This window comes from Prosopis cineraria, unplaced genomic scaffold, assembly GCF_029017545.1.
Source record: "Prosopis cineraria cultivar Desert tree isolate PC_DT_omini unplaced genomic scaffold, ASM2901754v1 PC10, whole genome shotgun sequence".
NCBI classification, from domain to species: Eukaryota; Viridiplantae; Streptophyta; class Magnoliopsida; order Fabales; family Fabaceae; genus Prosopis; species Prosopis cineraria.
This window is the reverse complement of record NW_026555341.1, coordinates 17,067,580-17,091,368: the sequence shown is the minus strand read 5'-3', so window position 1 is coordinate 17,091,368 and position 23,789 is coordinate 17,067,580. Positions and strand designations below refer to the sequence as shown.

Here is a 23,789-nt window from a genome sequence, read left to right as displayed (position 1 = left end):
ATATAGTTATGCATGTTAATTAATAGTTGTGAATTATTTTGTTACTGAAATATTTATCTCACCCTGTGGTCATATGTATTTAGGTGAAGTCTCCTACAATGGTAAAGGGAAGGAATGATTTGAGAGGCTTAAGTTTGTGTAGTCCTCTCTTTCTCCTTTTTGTGGTTATAATGAATGATCTATATTAATTATGTCAATTTAGGATCATACATTGATTTTTAGGTTTACTTATATGAAATTATGTAATTGTGGTTATCTCAGCTTGAAATGATGTATTTATAATCATATTTCTATTAGAGGTCATGATACTGATGCTAATTATTATTATGCTTGATATGTATGTGGATGACCATAAGATGCTTATTTTGGGCTTTGTGCATATCCTGGATATGTATCAAAATTAGGGTTTTAATGGCCAAAATATGGTTGGATTGTAGTGGTTGATATATGACTATTTAATTAAGTTATATGCAATCCATTTGAGTTGGATCAAGTGGTTGTAAGGCCATTAACACTACGTTGGAGAGTTTGGACACCCTTATTGTGGTTTTGAATTAGAAATGGTTAATTTCATGTTCAAGTATTCAACTTTTGAATGGTATTATATATTATTGTGAGACTAGTGTGAATAACTAGATGGCTTTAAGAGCTACGTATAGACACTTGAATTGCTTGAATCAGACATCAAATGGTGAAATAGAACACTTCAAAAGTTAATCCTGAAATGCTATCAAGACAGCAGTAGTGCACTGTAGTGCATTGCACAATGAGAGGATTGTCCTCTCTATGCCATCTGTTGCGATTGATGAAGCATTTTGAAACCTAAATTACTCGATTTTGATTATGCTATGTTATGATTTTTATTCCCATACTTCCATTACTTTGTTTTACTTGTAGTAAAATATGATTTGAGCTCAAATATTTTTTTAAAAAAGGTTTCTTAAGATCCTAATCTTTTAAATTATTTTTAAACCCTCGAGATATGATAACCTTATATAAGAAAACTAAATTAATCTTGGTTATCATGATGTTCATGTTAATGTTTTGTTCTAGTAATCTCAAGGCAGACATTACATATTGCACCATGTAATCAAGGTTTTTTTAAAAAAATCTTATCGATTCTTAATAATTCAATTAAGTAAAGTCCTAAAAATCTGGTGTTCAAAGAAATTCTGATTGCTTCATCATGTTGTGTAATGGTGAGGTGATTCTTTAATTCTCCCTTAAATATGGTCTCTGAGTTACTATAGTTCTTAAGTTATTTTGATCATTAAAGTATAATTTTTACCATTATTTTACAAAAATTGTATTTTGATTAGTAGATTATACTAGATGTTGTTGTTCTTGAGTATTTTTAGAGATTGGCTTCAAATAAAACATTATGAAGGGAAAAGATAGCCCCTCATAGCATTCATGATGCATTGTTGTCAATGTTACATGTAGGCAAGCTTTTATTTTTGTTTGTTATTCTTTTGGAAAACAATCTTCCTTAATGGTAATTCAAATTTGTGTCTAAATCATCATATTTTTTTCATAAAACATATCATAATGAAATTTATTATTTTTTCTTTTTCATTATTCGTTCTTTCTCTTCCTGAGAAAGAATGATTAATATATGGCTTCGATGGAAAATTTTATAGTTTTTCATTTCATTACTAGCATCTTTATCTCATTGACATTGATTTCAACCATGTCCCAAGCTTGATTTCTTGTACTATAGTTCTTAGAAGGTGCAGTAAAGAATTGAGTGTTGTCATTTAAAGCTTTCTTGTAGATGCTCTATGGCTTGATAGAGTAAATGCCATTTGTACCATCATGCCCTTCTTTGCAAGATTTAGGATACATTATTGTCATTAGTAGAAGCCGTTAATATTTCAAGGCTGCACATTTTCTTGAAGAAACTACACCAATTGAGCTTTTTGGATGACTAGCTTGTGTTTTTCCCATGGCTTGTCAAAAAATTCATTTTTGCACTTGGTTTGCTGAATCATGTATAACTTTCATGTGTTATTGTATGAGATATTAGTCAACTAAGAAACTAAATAAGGATAATAGTCATAAAAAGGGTGACTGCAACTTCCAATATAGGTAATGTAATCTCTTTTATAAGTTTCTCATCACACATATACGATATTAAGGGTAATGTGTAAATTTGTATGATAAGAAATATGGAAAATATTACTTTAGAAGGAGATAATTAATAGCTTTGTGTTACTTTTAAATTACTTTTGATTGCTAGTTTCCTTTTCAACAAGTGGGAATATTTTATAAATTTTTTTAACAAGTGGGTAGAGGCTTCCTTATGGGGAAGGAAACCTTATGCTTATAAATATGATACTTCATGTAACTTAGGATTCAGAATTGAATGAATGAATGCTTGAGCATCATGAGTTTCTTAAAGCTCCCTCTCTCCCTTTAGTTCTGCATCCTTCTCCTCCTCTCTCTTTTTCTCTATTTTTTGTCACCTCTCTCTCTTTTTTCCTTCTTTGTTCTTGCTCACCTTTTAGCTTTGACACTCTATTTCTGTCTCTACTCCCATTTGCTTTATATTTAAGCTAGTATAAGTGTGTGTGCGTGTGTCTGTTGTATCAATCTGGTATCGGATCTCGGCTATGAGTGCGTGTGTCTGTTGTATCAATCTGGTATCGGATCTCGGCTATGAGTGCTCTTAGGCTATGCCTACTACCAAAGAATAGAGAAAACTAACCAAAGAGTCCTATATACTTTGTTTTTATGTTGGCAGAGCTAGAAACCCCATTTCCCAACATCCTTTCATGAAACGACCACTACCATCATGCTTGAAAGGGGGAATCTAGTTGGAATTAGAAGCCTTGCCACTGTTCTCCACTGCACACCCCTCTATGCATTAGTGACAGCTCTTGCATGTGACTTTAATGGCCTATGTGCACAGTGTCTAGAATCTATTTTTTAATTTTCCATTTTTTATGCTTTCAAGGAGTTTTCTATAGTTTTAAGCAACTTGAGGGTCCTAAATCATCATTCAAAGCTTTATTGGGGTATAAATACAACTTTTTAAGCTTTTAAAACTTTATTGGTAAGATTGTTAACCCTCTCATTTAATTGACTTATATGGTCATTACTTATTAATAGGAGGTTGTTTTGTCTTTTTAAGCTAGGTTTGAAGTCTGTTTGCATGGTATTCTTTTTTAGCATTGCAATTTTAATTTTATTCATGTTCCGTTTAACATTCTGGTTGAGAAAAATTTACATTGATCATTATCTTGTTAGCTTATAACTCTTAACAACATTGTTTATATAACCTAGGACACTTACCTTACATACAATTCAATCCTATACATGGGCCAAAGAAATTATCCTAGGTTAACCAAAGTTTGTAATGATTTTTTTGTGAGGTTTTTAAACCTTCGAAGAATATTGTGAAGACTTCACTTATGTTGTTACCTATTTAGCATACAATCCCTATGGAATTTTTAAGTTCTCAAAGGATTAGTATTATTAAAAAAGGACTTCATCTTTCCAAGTGAGGGCAACTTGGGAGCTTTTCTTCTTTAGGTTACTAGTACTATCCGAAACCTTACACATTAGGATACCACATTGTCATTGTACAACCATTCGTGATTTATATGACAAGTAAATTGCATTAGACTAAGAAATCATTACATTAAAATATTCTATTACCAACAATTCCCAGATTACCCAAAATCATCTTGAGAAATTTGAAAGGCCTCAAAAGGCTCACATGGACTAGCGAATCGATTAGTTAAAAGAACTCATGAATAATAGGTTTGAAGAGATAATAGGAGCAATTTAGTTAGCGTCTAGACAAGATATGGAGATGATAACTTAAGGGCTAGAAAGACCTATTTTTCAAGGAGAGTCAAGACTTAGGAATAAGCAATCCCTAGTCCCCAGTCAACCTCGAGGGTATTTCCCTTAAGATTGGTCATAGAGCTATGGGTGAAACACTTAATAGAGCATCCTCTTATGAATTAACCAATTATTAGTTTGATGACATAGACGAAACTTGGGATGGATAAGAGCAAGAAGAACATCATTATAGACCATATCAATTAGTCCTTAGGAATAGTAGAGAAAACATCAAAAGGGCACCTATTAATGACGTTACCAAAAAGGTTAAGGTTGAGGCCACTAAATTTAATAGACAATTGAATCCTAGTGTATTCTTAGATTGGTTAGGTAGAATGGAAGATATTTTAGTGGTATGACATAAGTGATGTAACATCCTGAATTTTAATTTCTGCATTACTACTGATTAGAGATTGAATGAGTAATTTAATGTGAGATTAAGATTCTGGTTAGTGAAGTGTTGATTCATTGGGATGTTATATGAGAAAATATGAGCAGAAGAATGAGGTCCTGGGGTAAAGTGTGTAAGCATAGTGAGGATTTCCCTCATTGTGTTGCCGTGGAAGATGGATACGTCGTGGCGCATAGAGCAAAATTTTGATAAGTGATTTCATGTCTGCTCGTGAAAAATAGAATGAGAGGTAGAGTTAGAAGGGCCTGGTGTGGAGAAGAAAGAGTTTTAGCTAGGGTAAGAAATTTTGAGAAAAAGACAACATTTCTGACTTGTTACTTATCGAGCAAGTCTCATACTACCTTAACCTCTGATTCTACCCTATTTTCTCTTAGTCTTAACTATTGAGAAATTGATTTCAAAAGTTTTAAGGAGTTGATTTCTTACCCAATAATAATAGAAAGATTTTTTGGGACTAAACTAGTACATTATAATTTGTTTAAATCGAAATAATAAATTTTTAAAATTGTAAGCTTAAATTAATCTAATCTAGAGAGAGTAGTAAGAGAGAATTTGATTGTGAGGGATTTAAAGCTTATATGGAGTGGTAATCGGTTATAATATGTATGAACAAGTATGAATAGAGGTAGTGGTAGCAATTAAGTATTGAATTACTATAATTGGCACTTTTAGTCAATAAAACAATTGACTTTAGTTGCCAAATTTGTGTAGATTCTAGCACTTGATGCATAAATAGCAGAAAGAGATTTGAGAAAAGGAATGTAACATGGGTAACCCTTTCTATTAGACAGAAGGATTGAGATAACCACATAGTTTATTATATTTATTAACTATTATAACTGTGTAGAAGTAATGGTATAATTGTGAAATTATGGTTTATTTAGTTTTTGTGCATGGTTTTGCATTGTGAATGATTTTAGCATGAAATTAGATTTATGAAAGGAAAGTTTGATTATTTCTGATTTTATTTGATATATGTATGTATGTATGTATGTATGAAAGTGTGAAATTGAGATAAATTGTGTAAAAAGTATGATCATAGGGGTAGGAGTTCACTTAGAATATGTGGGGATGTGTGTGTGTGTGGAGATGTGAGTGACAAATCCATATGGTTAGGTTGGCACCATGGGACATCTAGTGCAACATTATATAGGCTAGTACCATGGGTAATCCGATACAACATATATTGGGATTATTACCATGGAACATTCGGGTAGTTTGGCAAATCCTTAGTGTCCATTAGGGTGCGGTTAGGAGTCAACGATGCCTCTATGACTAGTGTGTGATGAGGGAAACTATAGTTTATAAGTGGGATAGATTACCTTTGGTCGGGTGTTTCTAACATCAAAAGTATACTCGAGTCAATGAATGATCGATCCAATAGGGCCTATGGTTTTATGTTGGGGAGTATTGGAGGTTTAATGGCTAGATGATCATGCTAGTATAGTATTTATATGGAAATTTTTGAAAAGAGGAAATTTCAACATACTTTGATATATAATTGCTATTACTCTAGTTTTGTTACTTTGACATGGTTATTTATGGTAATAACATTAGATGAGCTATATTGGTTATTGAAATTTTTATCTCACCCATAGTTATTTACATTTTTTAGGTATGGTAGTAGTGGAGCAAAGGGAAAGAAAACGAGCTGAGTACAGACTTTTATGACAAACCTATTGTAAGATGGTGTAATGAATGTAGTTGTAAATACTATAGTATATGTATATAAGTTTCCATATGGAAGTATAGTTGAGCATATGTATGATTGATTTTAAAAGTGGCTAAAGTTTTGGTAATCCAACCCACTATATACATATATGTGTGTATATGTAGGGAAAATGATGTTGTAGGCTAGTAGATATGTTTGTGCGTGTTTTCAAGAATTTAACCTTATATGGAAATGAATATGATGAAATGTAATTTTTGCCTAAAAAGTGTGGTATGGGCAGTTTACAGGCCAATTGTGTGTATGTGTGTTACATTGTGTATATAAATGATCAATTAGGTGTATATTATCCATTTGGACGTGGTTAAGACCTTAAAAGTAGCCAATTACTTTTGGTTTTGGATTGGAGATGCTCAGGTAGAAAATTTTGACTTAAAATGGTCAGAATGCACTTGGGTGTTCAATTTTCAAACATGATATTAGATTTAAATTACCAGTGTTATTGGTTAAATTTTGAAACAAGCTTCATGTGGGTACTTGAACCACCCCAATCGAATATCGAATATGAAAACAACGCACTTTTGAAGTTCATGTCAGAATCTGGAATTTGACAGCAAATTTTGATATGTGCACCACTATGTATGTGACAATGAAGAGCAACATGCTGCTGCACATGGCATAAAGAGTGACACTAAGGTCTCTGTATCACATTCCATGGTGCTTGTGGTACGAGCCGTGGTGCATTGTCTTTATTTTGACTTGATTTGGTTGAATTGTACATGTTTTCTTGTTGATCTTGAGGTACTATTACACAATGATACTGTTATGCATTATTCTAAGGGTAAAAGGGCAAAAATACTCATAAAGTAGTCACCCATGAGTACTAGTATCCTAAAGTGATAAAAAGGATAAAAATACTCATAACGTTTCATGGATGGGTATGAAAGTAACTAGACCATTAACTTTGACCTAACACCATTAACTTTAACCATTAAATGCTGACTATGCATGCCATGTGTCAGTCTTTGCTGACGTGAACTAAAAAAGAGGCAAAAATACCCATGAAATCGTATGCCAGGAGTAAAAATACCCATAACATTACTATAATTGGTACAAAAGTGACCAATCAATCCAATCCTTAAATGTTGATCGTTTAGCTGACACCCAAGCAAAAGTTGACTATTTTTTCACTGATACAGTCAAACAATATTCCTAGATGAAATTCTTTAAAAGTTAATCATTATTGTATGAATATCATGTGAGAAAATGTTATTTTGATTGAATATCAAATTAAATTGCTTGTTTCTTTGCAGCAGTGGCAAAAATCATTTAAAATTTTGAATCTATCGTGAATACAATTGATTAAGGTTGTGACAATGTTCTTAAACTAGATGTGCTCAGTTTCAATCTTTGATTTTGAGCAATCTATCTCACTATGTTAAATCTCAGGTTTTGCAGATAAGAAAAATGAGTGGAGAGGGAGAAAGGAAGGGGGCAAGATATATGATGATGGAAATAAACCATATGGCATTAATTTTCATGGATTCGTCACTATTGCACCTACTAAAGTAACATTATAAGTACTCATACAATGATCGATTAACATTGGTAAAAATTCATCTTGGAATTTTTTTCCTACCTCAGCAAAAAAATAATCAACTTCTGCTTAGGTGTCAGCTAAATGGTCAACATTTAAGAGATTGGATATAGGTCACTTTTTTACCAACTCTGATAATGTTATGGGTATTTTTGCTCTTGGCCGACAATTTCGTAGGTATTTTTGTCCATTTTTTAGTATACATCAACAAAGACTGACACGTGGTATGCACCATCAATATTTAATGATCAAAGTTAACGGTCTGATTACTTTTGCACCCATCCATATAACATTATGGGTATTTTTGCCCTTTTTGTCACTTTAGGATACTGGGTGCTTGTGGCTAACTACTTTGTGGGTATTTTTTCCCTTTACCCTTATTTTAAATAGTGTGAATGATTTCTATAAGAGATTTTCAAAAAGTTTTATATTGGGATCCCAATATTTTTAAAGAGGTTTTATTTTAATTAGTAGATTACGTAGAGGATTGTATGGTAATGTCATTGAAGGCATGACAAGTGATACTTTATAGGTTCGTTTTCTAAGGTTAAAACTCATGGGATCTACTAGAAAGTAGTGGCAAAATGTTCAAAGGAACATTAAGCAACAAGGCTATCTATCAATTGAGATATAGGACAAAATGAAGGCCAAGCTGAGATAAAAATATGTGTGACTCATTATAAGAGTCAATTGTACAACAAATACCTCAATCTAAGGCAAGTATCCACATCTTTTGAGTATATATTTTGATTCAATAACCTTATGATTAGGTGTGACATGGATGAAGAAGAAAGACGCACCATTGCTAAGTTTGTTAATGGAAACGTGTCATACATATAAAAGGAACTCAAGTTAAACTTCTTATAGTCCCTTGAGGAAGCTTATTATAAGACTTTGAAATAGAGTCTTTGTCACAAAACTCGTCTGCCAAGTGCATTGGCATATAAAGCAATCAATTCAAATAGACACATAATTCTAGTTTGTTTGAGCGGCCTATTGGAGTATATTATCGAGGCCCAACTTGTCTAATTATCATCATTTATATCAAAATCTTATTCCAACCATTCTCTTCAATATGAACCAATTCAAAGGAAAATTAATTTGACTCAAAAGTTCATACCCATATATATCATCATCATACTTTTAATACAAAAAAAATATTAGCTCAACTCAATTTCTCCTTACCTATATAGCCATGGATAACAACAACACAAGAGGGAAAATTACAACTTCAACTAATAACTCTCACATACTCACATGCACATGATTTATAAAGAGAAAGGAGAAGAGATTAAGACTTCTCACCTTAAATGAATCAATAACACACAAGCAACAAAGGACAAAGAGTCTCATAGATCTAAAACAGAGTAAAAGAAAGAGGCCATGAGTTGGTTGATCAATGGTAAATAGAGCGATGGTAGACTCACCAGTGACGATGAGAACAGGAAGGAAGGAGGCAAAGATGAGGGAAAGCATGAAGGAAGGAAAGAAAGATTAGAACACCTCTTTTTTATTGGCTCTAGAAAACTCTCGAAGAAGATAAGAGAAAAAGGGGAAAATCTGATTAAGCTAAAGGCAGTTTTACAATTTCACAAAGCTAAATTCAAAATAAAATTCATTTGGCTTCAACAAGATTCAAAACATAGGACCTATTGGAAGAGTTATTTGCATAGCTTCCACTACATCAACTTTTCCTTCTTGTTATAATTTTCCCAGAACTAATACAAATACACTTGAATCACCATATATTTAAATAATTCTGTTACTAATGTTACCACTGCTACTACTTGCTACTGCTGCTGCTGCTGCTATTGCTCCTACTGCTAGTGCTGCCACCACCACCACCACCACCATTACTCCTGCTATTATTCCTATGACCACTACTACAACTGTTACTCCTCTTCCTATTGCTGCTGCTGCTACTATTGCTATTGCTGCTCCTACTCCTATTGTTAGTCCTGCTACTCCTACTATTGCTACTACTGCTTTTGCTATTGCTTGTACCACCACCACTGCTGCAACTATAACAGCCACCATTGCCACTACTGCTACTGTTACTGCTGCTATTGCTGCTGTTGTTGCTACTTATTATTATAATTTTTTTTTAACTAAAAGAAATTCTAGGGTTATTATAGTGAGAAGCATTGAGTCAAAGTTATACAATGCATTCCATTAGTCTCTCTACCTAGTGATTCATAGAAGTAAACAAGTATTTTCCATACTTCTATAAAATGTGGGGATAAATCTTGCAAGTTAGTAATTGATGGAGGGAGTTCAAGAAACATGATTTCTCGTCAAGGAGTAGCTTGACTCAGGCTTAAGATAGAACCTCATCCATAACCTTTTCATGTTGCATAGGTTAACAAAACTTCTTTACCAGTCACCCAGTAGTGCCACATTCCTCTTCAATTAGGTGACTATAAAGAAGAGATTCTTTGTGATGTTCTCCCTATAAATGTTGCTCACATTTTACTTAGTTGACCATGGCTTTATGATCACAATGTCATCAACCATAGTTAAGAAAATGCCTGTACCTTTAAGCATAAAGACAAGACAATCTTGTTCTATCCCGTTAAGCTTGATAATGATGGTAGATGCTTAAGTAAATCAAAAGGCATAAAACCCAAAACCCAAAGCTTGCATCTTCTGATAAAAAAATAATTTGTGAAGAAAGTAGAGAATGTACAATTGTGCTTATTTTGGTATCCAAGATCTCACAACTAATTGCCACTATTTCAAAAATGCCTAAAGAGGTACAATAGCTCTTAGAGCAATACAAGGATATCACCTTGAGTAAGCTTCTTTTCAAACTACCATTAATGAGAGATATCCAACATGCAATTGATTTCACTCTGGGATCACAATTCCTAAACCTACTGCACTATAAGATGAACCTTAAAGATAGTGAAGAGCTGAATCGACAAGTTAATAGATTATTGGAAAGGGGTTATGTGTAACATAATATGAATCCTTGTATAGTACCTGCTCTTTTGACTCTAAAGAAAGATGACTCTTGGAGAATGTGTGTAAACAGTAGAGCCATCAACTAGATTACCATCAAGTATAGGTTTTCCATTCCTAAACATAATGTCACGCTTGATTTGGTATTTGGATCTAGTTGGTTTTCAAATATTGATCTTCGAAGTGGTTATTATGGTATCAAGATTAGACTTAGAGATGAGTGGAATACTGCCTTCAAGATACAGGATGAGTTGTTAGAATGACTTGTCATACCATTTGGATTGTCAAATGCACTAAGCACATTCATGAGAGTAATGGCTCACCTTCTTCATGCTTACTTGGAAAAATTCCTAGTGGTATATTTTGATGATATATTAGTCTTCAAAAAATCTAAAGAAAAATATTTGAACCACTTGAGTTAATTTTTCTCACCTTGTGTCAAGAAAAGTTTTATGTTAATTTATCTAAGTACTAATTCCTGTATAATCAAGTCATCTTCTTAGGCTTTATAGTTTTTGAAAGGGGTTTAGTAGTTGAACTTGAGAAGGTTTGAGCCATTTGAGAATGGCCTGAGCCATAATCCCTCCATAAAGTATGAAGTTTCTATGGCCTTACTTTTATCTACAGATGGTTCATTAAAAACTTCAATACTATTATAGATCTTATCACTGACTATTTGAAACAAGAGAAGTTTAAGTAGACTTTCATAGCATTATTGGGGTTTCAAGATATTAAGAAAAAGCTTTTTGAAACTCCAATCCTATCTTTGCCAGATTCTAAAGAGTTTTAAGGATGTTGTGACTCATTTGGGACAGGAATAGGTGGTGTTTTGAGCTAAAAAGTCACTTAGTAGATTTCTTTAATGAAAAGCTCAATGCTGCTAAGTAAAAATACTCCACTTATAATAAGGAGATTTATGCCATTATGAGATCCTTGGAGTATTGGAAGTATTACCTTCCTCCCTAGCATTTTGTTCTTTACTCCAATCATTAAGCACTTAGATTCATCAACTCTCAATAGCACCTAAGTTCTAAACATGCTAAGTGGGTTGAATATATTTAAGGATTTACATTTGTTATTAAGAATCACTCAAGATTAGGAAACAAAGTGGCTGATGCTTTAAGCCGACAAATCAACTTATTGTACACTATGAGTATTAGTGTCATTAGCTTTAACAACCTAAAGGATGAGTATGCAACATATCTTGATCTTAGAATAATCTATCAGGAAGTTACTAGCAGTAATCAATATGATCATGTTGATTTCATCTTTCAAGACGGTCATCTCATCTATGAAAGCAACCTGTGCATCCCATGTACTTCTTTGCAAGATTTTCCTATATGAGAGTTACATCTTGGAGGTTTAGCTGGTCATTTTAAGGTTAATAAGACGATGGCATTAGTCAAAGATAGGTTCTATTAACCTTCACTTGTAACATCCTAAGTTTTTCAATTAGTGATTATTAGTGTTTTCAAGGGTAATTTGGTCAATTTAAATAAATTATTGATTTAGCGATGTTTATGAAAAACTAATATAGTTTTTGAATCCTTAGATAGAGGCTTAGGGCTATGCTTAAGCAGGCCATGGCATGGAAGGGAGTTTAAAATTTTATGGGACTTTTTGTGCCATGCGCCGCAGCACATATGCAAAATCTACACTTATCAGATCGCGAATCACACTCAAAAAATAGAAGAAAGAAAGAAGGAACTTAAGAGCAACGATAAAGAGAGATTTATGGCTGCTAAGGCTTGCTTTCAACGTAATTTTTGAGGCCTTTCAAGCTTCATATACATTGGATAAACCTTCCTTTCTTCTCCTCTCCCTCATTATTCAAAAATCTGAACATTTAGGGTAATGGGGGCTTTGATTTCAGTTCTCTTAGGTTTAGACCAAACCCATTAGTTTATTTAAGGTCTTGGGGAGTTAAATCAAACCTTTAACCCTAAGTTTATAAGTTTTGTGGTGATTGAAAATTTTTTGTAAGGGTTTGGATAAACCCTATATATAATTTAAAGATTTTGAGATAATGTGGGGTATTGGTTAGTAATTTTAGTGTGTTGGGATGTTTAATATGATTAGAGTGTTTGGAAATGGTTGATGTTGTTAGAAAAGGAATTTGAGTATTTTAAACACTTAGAACCTAGTGAATTTAGAGTTATCTAAAGTGATAATTGATGATTGTCACTTGATTATGTAGATTGAGCATTGCTCGAGCTATATTATGCATATAGAAGGTGTGGAGCTAACATTAAGTTGTGGTAACCCTTTTGTGTGATAAAGGATTGAGATAACAGAATGATTTACACTATTTAATTATATTGCTTAACTATAAGTGAGTATATATGTTAAATCTATTACTCAAGATTTGATAACTTTGCATATTGCGAATGTGATTTTGTGCATGAAAAATATATTTGCAAATGATGAGGATAATGAAAGTTATATATGAATGGGTTGAGAAATTTGAAATGTATATGTGATATATATGTTAAGTGTGGGCATGATCATGTTAAGGGGGTGGGAGTTCACCTATAGGAAAGAGTAGTAGAAGTCCATATGACATATATCTCCTTAGTATCTAGTGAGGTACGGTGTTGAATATTTTATCCTTAGTATCCATATGGGATACGACATTTGAGAGTAACGATCCTTAGCATTAATGATGCAGTATTGGAATAACACACCTCGATTTGTATGCGATAGGGGAAAACTATAGTCTGAAAGTGGGATAGAACACCTTTAGCCAGGTGATCCTACCACTGAAGGTGAGCTTGAATTATTGTGAATATGTACTTGGTCCAAAAGCCTATGGTTTCGATCAAGGTGATATGGAGGCTCGGATGGTAGAATGATCCTACTAGTGGTAAAAGATTTATACTGATGAAAAGAGTATGTGGTGATATGCTAAAAGTATATTTTTGAAGTTTTATAATTTTACTCTCTTATGGTTGTGCATGTTAATTAATAATAGTGAATTATTCTGTTATTGAGATGTTTATCTCACCCCGTAGTTATATTTTATTAGTCAAGGCTCCGTTAGGGGCAAGGGAAAGGAAGGAGTGTTTGAAGAGTAAAGAGCATAGTTGTATAACTCTTCTCTTTTCTATTTTTGGGTATTGTAATGAATATTCTCAATATATAATACCAACTTAGGAACATGACATTGTTGTGATTATCCCTTGATATGAATTTGTCATAAGGGTGTGTGTATCTTGGTCCAAGGTTGATGTTGTGGATTAAGTGTGTATGCTTGGCCAAGTTACACTTACATGTGATATATTTAAAATGATTGATGTGCCAAAATGACTAAGTTGATATATGTGTTAGGTTTTATCCACCCCTTATGTTGTTGTGAATTGGGGTTTTAATGATCATTTTGAGTGTGAATGCTTAATTGTGTTATGATTGAATTGTCATGTTGTGTGTAGTCTATTTGAGATGGTCAAAGTATCTCTAGAGCTAATGGCATTTGATATCGTGAGTTGGACACTTTTGAATGTGTTTTGAAATGAAAACAAACCATTTTAAATTTAGGTGTCTATCTTTTAAATGAATAATTGTTTGAGTGTGAGACCAATACCATTAGTTAGAGGGCTCGAAGAGCTTCGACCACTCAAATCGAACGTCAGATGGCAAAACAGCGCGCTCTGAAAGTTCGAAGGGCTGTCATAACAGTAGGTGTGTATCACGATGCATGGTAGTTGTGCAGTGGCATAAGCGCCTTTCGAGGGATTTGTCCCTTTATGCCATTTGCTGCAGAGGGTGCGGCTTGCCCTATGACAGATAGGCCAGATAATTGCAAAATGGCTTGTTTCAATCCGTTTTGAAGTGATTTGATTTCCATGCTTGTATATTTGTTTTTAATTTATTTTTAACTATGGTTTGAGCTAAAATAACAATATTTAAAAAAAGTTTTCTTAGGATTCCATTGTTTTAAACTAATTATCTTTTAAACCTTTGAGTTGTGATAATTTCTTTATGGGATTTTACTTAATCTTAGTTATCATAATGGCATATATAAGTGTTGTCCTAGTAATGTCGAGGTGGACATTACATCATTTAAGTATGATGTGGCTCATATAGTGTCTCAATGTCAAACATCTCAAACTTCTAAAGCCAAAAGGTGGATTACCAGTTAGTACACTCCTTTGCTGATCTTTAAGGCACCTTGGAAAAATTTGAGTATGGACTTTGTCTTGAGATTGCCTTGAACAGCTAGGGTTCATGATTCTATAATTGTTGTTAGGGACAGATTCTCTAAGATGACCCATTTTATTTCCTATAGCAAGACGATAGATAAGAATTGCAAAATTGTTCCTTAAAGAGATTATGTGTCTACATGGTTTACCTACTACCATTGTATCCAATAAGGATGTTAAGTTTGTTGGCTACCTTTGAAAAATCTATGGAAACTTTTTGGCACCCATTTAAAGTTCTCTTATGCTTTTCATCCCTAGACATATGGGCAAATTGAAGTTACTAACTGAAGTCTGGGTAATTTGCTTAGAAGTTTAGTCAGGGTTAAGCTAAAGAATTAGGATTTGCTTCTACCTATCATCGAGTTTGCATAAAATAATTTGGTGAATAGGTCCATAGGCATGAGTCCTTTCCAAATTGTTCAAGGTTTTAATCCTAAATAGCCTATTGACTTTATGCCAATCCCATTGATATTTTGCACTTTTAAATTTTCCTATAACCTTCACGAATTACTTGCTGAAATTGGGCACAAATTAGCATTAAGTAATGATCAATATAAATGATATGTAATATTTACAGCCAACTTCAAAGCTTTAATATAAGTGACTATGTTATGGCTCGAATTTGTCTAAAACATTATCCTAAACATACTTTTAAAAAGTTACATGCTCAAGCTGCTTGACCTTTTTATATAGCAAAGAAATTAGAACCCAATGCTTATCTTTTAGAATTACCTCATGATTTGGCCATAAGTCCAATTTTTAATGTGAAGGATTTTACCTCATTGGGAAAATTTTAAGCCTCCCTTTTTGCTTTCTAATGATTTTGCATGTACTTAGTCTCCATAAGTGCCAATTCGAGCGTTGTCGTCTAACTTGCCATCAATCAAAGAAATTGATACCATTATGGATGATTAAATGGTCTTTACCTCTAAGGGGCCCCTACATCGTTACTTAATTCATTACAGAGGTCGGTCAAATGAAAATGCCACCTTGATTTTAGAAGATGAATTCCAATAACTTGATCTTGCCCTGTTAGAAGCCTATTAACTCTTTACCTCTCTAGAGGAGAGTTCTTTGATGCAGGGGAAATTGACAGGAAATGTGAAAAATATTAATTTAAAGAGAGATAATTAATAGCTTTATGTTAGTTTTAAATTACTTTTGATTGCTATTTTCCTTTTCAGCTAGTGGGAATATTTTATATGAGGTTCCCTCATGGGGGAAGAAACCTCACGCTTATAAATAGGATACTTTATATAACTTGGAGGTAAAATTGGATGAATGAATGCTTGAGAATTATGACTTTCTTGAAAGCCCCCCCTCTCCCTTTAGTTCTGTGTCATTCTTCTCCTCCCTCTCTTTCTCTTTTTTATGTCACTTCTCTCTCTTTTCTCCTTCTCTGTCCTCGCTCCCCCTTCACCTCTCTCACTTTGTTTCTGTCTGTACTTCCATTTCCTTTCCGTTTGAGCTAGTGTGTGTGTGTGTGTGTGTGTGTGTGTGTGTGTTGCATTATTATACTTCAAACCATATTTGTTTTGGTTTTGTTTTCCTTTGACTGAGATGTTTTTAATAATTTTTCATCATTATTTTGCATCAGATTTTACATTTTGACATTTCTTCTTTTGCTTTCATTCTGTTTAGCTTGGCTCAAGAACCATTGGTTATACTTGTCCCTATCTTTCTTATTTTCTTATGGTTGCAACAAGATGAAGTATGACGCACTTAGCTAAATGACTAGCTTGAACATTGTTGAAACCTTTTTCAGGTTTGTTTCGGTCAGAGCGTGGTTTTTGTCAATTTTCATTGCTAGGGTGTGTTCCTTTGTTGATAATGTTATTGTGGTGATTCTCACGTTGGTCTTAAAATAGTTGTTTCATTTATTTCTGGATCAAAATGTTCTAAAATGTTCTATGTTTCTGTTTATGTTGTGCCAACAATATGATGTCTTTCGGGATATTTGAATTATGATAATCGGATAGTGATAGTCATGAACCTATTTGCTGAGAAATTTTCTGCATCATGTTTGTCAAATTCCATTGTTTTTCTGGTTTCTTCCATGAAAATCTACAATTCTAGAAGTTGTCAAACATACATAAAGCTTTGGTGCGGCTTTCTCATGCTACTGTGCAAGCTATTATAGTTGCTGAGTTGAGGAACATTGTAGATCAATTGTTGAGGGTTTTAAGCCGCTGCCCCAAATTAAGAGAATCAAAAAGAATTTATCTATCTAAAGGTGTAGCAATTGGGTTGGGTTGGGTGTGTCTGGAATTTTATCTTAGTTTTTATTCACATTTTATTATAATTTTGTGAACCATCTTCGTTGAATCTATTTTCATATTATCTTTATGTACATTTTGAATGCAAACATATTACATTGGAATTGTACGGAAGTTTGCAAATTATCTCAAATGGATTTAGAAGCAAGGATATTTGATTCATGAACTTTTTTTGCCAGGTGTCACGGATTCACACTATCTTCATAGTTATGTACAAAAAATTCCAATGCTTTTCCCCCATATTTCTGACATATACTTTGGCCATTCAATTGGTGTTGGGATGACTATTATACTATGCTTTAAAAAGATAAAAACTTTGAGCATTTTATTTTCCTGGATATTCTTTTTCCTATTGATATCATTTACTCTTTCTTTAAGGATACAAATATGAAGAACATTAAGTATTTGTTTGAAGAACTACTGAAAATTAGGATTGGATTGTGTATTAGCGTGTTCATGTGTGCAAGATAAGGATTCTTTCTGGAACATAAACGTATGGACAAAGGAGTCTATCTGGGCACGCTTTAGTTGCTTTACTAGTAAGTTTTGATGAATCTTCAAATATATCAATAGGCTTTATCAGCATTGTGTCTTTCATATATGTTCTAGACTTCAAGCGTCATACCTCATGCTCCATTCTAGTACTTTCTTTTTCTCTACTTTGGTTGACAAGTTTCTTCTTTTTGGTTGGTGAAAAAAACTTGTGTGACTTTTGTTGTGCCATCAAAATAACTTGCTCTGCCGACAGTAAAGGGATTGCAAGTATTTATACAAGAATCCAAAGACCCACTATAGAAGGTACTAATTGAAGCATGTGCTCGACATCACAAAGTTCAAGGCAACAAAACAAGAAACATAATCCTAAGCTAGCTATTCTGCTAGCTAGTAGGGGTGTTCATGATGCTCAATTACCTGATATGCCCGCCCGAGCCCGGTTATGTTTTGCCCAACCCAGCCCAAAAAAAGTCCAAAATGTTCTGTACATGTTTGGGCTAGGCCATGTGCGGGCAAGGCCGGGCAGCAGGCAAGTCATGCAGCCTTGCCCATTTAGCCCAACTCGATTTTCCAAGATTTTTTTTTATTTTTTTGTTAATTTTTCTATTAATTTCTTGCTAACTTTTCTATGATTTCTTGCTAATTTTTTTAGTAAACTTATATATTATTGTTGTTAATTCTCTCATGTTTTGGTTCCCATTTTGCTTTAAATTTTCATGTATGTTCTTGCAATTTTTCTATTTAGTTATGACATATTTTTTCTCTTTCATTCATGCAAGTTGGGAATTGAGAAGAGGCTTTTTGTGAATTGGAGCCTACTCTTTGAAATTGTTGTTTCTCAGATGATGCTCCAAGCTTTTGTTATTTTGAATTATAGCTATTATTTTGAATTGAATTATGGATAATTTGATATTGTGCTAAGACTTGTGGTAGTTTTAGATTTCAAGTTAGATGTTAAATTATGGATAATTGAATATTGTAGCTATTATTGTGGATTTATGGTTTATGATTTTATGGATGCTATTTTGAGTTGATATATAGGGTCATTATTGTTGATTTGTAATAATTTTATTTTGAAATGATGAGAAGAGTTGTTATTTTATGAGCAGAGTAATTATTTGATGGGTTGGGCGGTCCAAAGCTGCCCAACTAACCCTACCCAACTCAAACTAATAAGGTATTTTTGCGGGCAGGGTTGGGCATCGAGCTACATTTTGCATCCCATTCATTCTTTGGGTTGGGCATCGGGCAAGGTCTTGCCCAACCCAACCCTACCTATGTGCACCCTTACTAGCTAGGTATGATGATAAGTATCTTGACTACTCTAAATAAGCTACTTTATTTGATAGAATATCAGAGACATGCAATATTTGTGATTGTGCTTGGAGTATGAACAGTGGAGCTAAAGGAAGGAGAGGCAAGGTCAACTTGTAGAAGTTAAGCAATATTTTAATGAGCATGCTGATTAAAATATATTATTATTTTTAGAGACCATAATTTTATTTCAGAAGCTAAAATATATTTTGCTATATTTCGAAAGTTCTATGCAATTTGTTTTTATAAACAACGTCATTAAAATTCTAATTTTGACTATACATGTCTAAAATTTTGCCAAATTCAGGTGTGGAATGAAATTTTTTAGAGGGGCACGAGTTTATTTTAAAATGGGAACATAATTTTTTTTTTTTTATGAACAAAGGAATGCTAATTTGTTATAACGAGAGACATTTGTTGTTTCTTTATATTTATAGAATCAACAATTATTAAGGCATTGCATTGAAATAATTTGAGAGAATACTTTAAAATGAAAACACAATCCTTAGGATATCAAACCCCTAAACCTAATTGAATAATAAACTTTAAGCTCGTCTAATTTATTTTTAGAAATTGACCTAATTGAATGCTCTATATAACTGAGTCCCTGACAAAAGAAAAGAATACTCTATGTACCAAATTCAATTAGCTTTAATTTTTTAATTTAGGGATAATTTTGACTAATATTTTTAAACTTTTAATCACTCTATTCATATGCAATGAAATCTTCCCGTGCATCGCCTCAAATGCTGACAAGTGTATTCAAGCGTGCTGATATATCTATCTATATATATATATACACGCTCCTTCCATTAAAAAATGTGAGATATTTTTTAAAAAATTAAATGTTAAAAAATGTAAAATATTTTTAATTTTTTAAAATATAATCATTACTTTTTTTAAAAAAAAATACTCCTATTAATAGACTTTATATTTATTATGAAATGTTTAATAAGAATAAATATAAAAAAATAAAATTAATTTAAAAATAGATAACTACTCTATTAAAAGATGAAATTTAATTAAAATATCTTATATTTTTGTATAGAGGGAGTATAACTTTGTGAATAATGTACTTTTATATTCAAATAAAAAAGTAGTTACACATTCAAAGAGACGAAAAAAATATAACTACGCAAGTAACAAGCATTTTTCATCGAACGCTTGGCTTAATTTATTTCCAATCTCTGAACCTTTGTGACTACAGAAAATTTGAGTCAAACTATACAGCCAGTGTTCTTCAGAGAGTTTTCATTCCTGCTTTGGTCCTGTCAGATAACAGCCTACAGGCCAAATCCTTGCCAGAAGAGAAAGACATACACATTGGATAATGTTCGGTACTTGCAAATGTGTTTTTCAGAGCTAATGAGAAATATATCCTCGTTTCCTTTCTGGAAAACAATTTTCTACAAAAATATCCCTAGTTTCTGGCAAAGAAAAGGAAACAGGGCATTTAAGATGCTCATTCGTCATAACATTAGTGAAGAGCACCAAGTTTGATCAAAACTGGACACAATAATCATGTAAGAAACTGGAGAGAATCGATGAAGGGAACCTGGCAATATCAAGCTGGCAACATATAGCATGATCCGGTTTTCTAGTTAGCAGACAAAATCCTATACAAGATCTGGTATTCATGCAATCTTACTAGTAATAGAAGTCAAATCAGAAAGAGAACCGAGCAACTTCTTCATCTTCATCCTCATCTATAACATCATCGTCTTCAGTATATCTCTCCATATCATCATCAATTACCTCATCCTCTTCCTCCTCTACCTCATCCATCAAGCTTTCACCCTTTGTTTCCTTTCCCTTTAATCCAGTGCTCAAGACTACAGTTTGTCCACCAGATTTCTCCATATCCCTTCTCAATTTATCCATGTTCTCCTTCCTGCGCTCTTCCTCCAGGCGCTGCTTCTCTGCTCGCCTTTTATCAAGATCAGCCCTACAAGTCGCAGAGAATACAACACAGTTTATTTAATGGCAATGACTATATATAAACTCAATGGTACTTTAATGAATGTAACTAATGAATGATTTGTCAAGCTCAGACAATACTTGTAGCTTTCCATGTATTCCTCTGCACTGGCTTCAATGGCCTTAAAGAAGGCGTCAATTCCTGCACCAGACACTGCAGAAACTCCAACAGACCTTAGATTCTTGTAGAACTCATCTAGCACGAGAGAAAGGCTCTGAGTTAAAGTTGATGTGTAAGAGTGGTCTGAACTCATTGCTACTTGGAATGCCTCAAAATCCTCCATCCACTACACACATGAATTCAACACAAGCCATCCATAAATTTTGAACTTAAGAAATGTGTAGCAGCTTTGATCGTCCACGGGATGAAGCACAGAGAGCCAAGACATAAAATAAATAATAAATTTCTGTACTAAACCTTCTCCAACAATATTCCTTTTCCACTTTGCCTAAATGTAATTTTAGCATTTATTTAGGCCATTTATACACTAAGTGAAGGCCAGCTGCCAAAATTCAAATCCTACCCATACTGGACAGAGAAACATTTTTTTTTTTTTTTTACCTCAAAGCAGAGAAAGAAACTAAGAGCTACATAAACCACTTTTACTGCAACGCAAGGCTAATGCATGAAAGACAGAAGAAATGGTAGTGAAATGATTATACAAAAGATAGCATGGTTTCATTGGGGATTTCAAAATTTCTTCGCTTATTTGTACTCAGTATTTATTAGTTGAGCATCATTTAACAGTCTTGGTTTTTTTTTTTTTTTTTTTTGGGACCAGATTTAACAGTCTTGGTTTTGAACCATCCACTTTTAGTAGAGAAGCATTCAGGCAATTAATAGAATTAGCGAATTACAACATCAGAAACAATATTCACTCATCTCCAGGCTTGAAGAACCTAATCTCAAGGTACATGATCTGCACTAAAAGCTAACGTTCAAGAATTCATTAAAGATGGGCAATACCTCCAAGGCAAACTGATGCTGTGCCACATCAATCTTGTTGAATGCCAAGATGAGAGGTAAGCGTGTCTTGTAGAGGATACTACAAGCATAAAGCATGTTGCTCATAAAAGTAGTGGGATTTTCAGATCGAGGTGTATCAACAACATAAGCTACAACAGTGGGAAATGTGGAGGCAAAAGCTTCTGTGATGATAGCACCAGAAGCAGACCAGGTGAATATTTCAATCTGACCAGGGGTATCTACAAGAACATAATCAAGTTCATCCGCTCGCTTTTCAATGATAGAAACTACCTGAAATTTAGCAATAGAAAACACCAGTTACACAAAATCAGCATGACTTAAAACCAAAGGGCAAAAAATGCTTGACGGAACCATGTACAGATCTTAAGGCCTAGAATTTAAGATTATAAGCACCCCCCAATCACATTCTCCAAATAAAAAAAAAAAACTCCAGATGGGGAAAAAAGGACCCACGAAAGGTGAAGTTGGCACGGCCCCCTAACTAGTGATAAAAATAACCCATTGCATAACATGTTCTCGCAATTTGAGGTAAAACTTGAAAGGCAGTTACTACAGAAGAAGACAGAATGAGATGCATCCATTTGGCAAAGAAGCTCATTTAGTTACCCACAAAGTTTACCTCATCAAACTTGGTAGCAAATAAGTTGAGCGATGTCAAAATTCCACCATTTGGACCAAGGTTGAACTGCTTCATGACTTCCTTGTACTTAACGGTGTCTCTTATGTCAATGTTGGCACCAAACGGGAGCGTCATGACAGCAGGATCAAGATTCATCACATAGCCCCTAATGTTCGACAATTGTGTGTGGCAAACCAAACGATGGAGAAACGTTGTTTTCCCACTCCCTAAACAGATAAGAGGTTCACCTTGAGTCTTTTAACAAGAAAGAGAGACAAAATATCACAATTCAGGAAATACTAACTATAACAAGTAAATTGAATCACCTGCCATTCCAATAACTAAGATTATGACTGGCTTCCTTTTGAAATTAACTGATGAATTCCCAGATGACGATCCTTCAATATGCAGCTGCTTCATTGTCTCAGTTAGCTCCATTTTCTTTCTCCTTTGCCTTCAAAATAAATAGCAATGAAATTACATAAATTTTACTGAAAATTCTTAATCTCCAAGCTAAATCTTCTAAAAAGAGTGTTACGGCAAGTATTTTTAGATAGTTACGCCTTAGGGCATCATACGCCAACTTAGTGTGATGTCAAACCTTCTAAGCATAAGAACTTCAATAGAGTCATGAATTCAGGCTCCTCTTCTAATTTCACTCGTTTTCTACAACATAAAGAACGCCTATGAAGGAAAAAGTAAGTTTCAAGTGAGTGAACACCAGAAGAGTCATCCATTTTGGACTGAAACTATCATGTATTGTTAAGGATGCAACACTGTGAGATGAACTCTTTGGCCTCTACGTTCCGAAGCAGAGATGGTTGATATAGGGTCATTCCTTTTAGCTCTCGTGGGTCTCTCGAGTCTCTCCCCAGCAATTTTTCATACCGAAACCGAGAAAGAAGAGAAAAATTTTCATACCTCCTCCCCGATGCCCACCTGTGCTTCGTGCCACTGCCGCCGCGCTCCACCGCGCTACCGCCGCTGTGCTGTGCTGCGTAGTGGTTTGCTCTTTTTCGACCAGTGTTCAAGGGAGAGAGGGCGCGTGATATTTGATCGCGCAAGTAGGGTTACTTTTGATTCGGGCTGCCTTTGATTCCAAGGAGGGGCAATCTTGTCAATAAAATTCATAATTTAGGATATTGTTGTCTGAAAATTTTCAATTCTAAAATTAATAGATATAACTAGGGCTTGTTTGGTTTGCTAAAATTTAGCTTTGAGAAAAGGAAAAGAAAGAGGAAGAGAAAATTGAAAATTCCCTCACTTGGTTGACAAGAATTTAGCTTACCAAGAATCAAATTTTAAAAGAGAAAATTAAAATTGGGTTTTCCAATTATAGACAAGGAAAATTTTAGAAGGGAAATTTTTTATTTTAGCCAAGATGCCCTTTTATCATTCTTTTCTCCTGTACCACCTCTTTGACTTTCTTGGTC

The 23,789-nt window shown here is 33.8% G+C and overlaps 1 protein-coding gene across 1 annotated transcript; it reads right to left on the bottom strand.

The window, feature by feature from the left end:
* Window positions 1-20,135: 20,135 nt before the first annotated feature.
* Window positions 20,136-23,431, bottom strand: LOC129322718 (GPN-loop GTPase QQT2). The gene is made up of 6 exons (XM_054969056.1): window positions 23,278-23,431; window positions 22,683-22,810; window positions 22,357-22,583; window positions 21,717-22,007; window positions 20,831-21,036; window positions 20,136-20,717 (listed from the first exon to the last, which is right to left on the bottom strand). Exons 2-6 carry the CDS (start codon window positions 22,792-22,794, stop codon window positions 20,438-20,440), a joined length of 1,116 nt encoding a protein of 371 aa, XP_054825031.1. The 5' UTR covers window positions 22,795-22,810; window positions 23,278-23,431; the 3' UTR covers window positions 20,136-20,437.
* Between the last annotated feature and the right edge of the window lie 358 nt (window positions 23,432-23,789).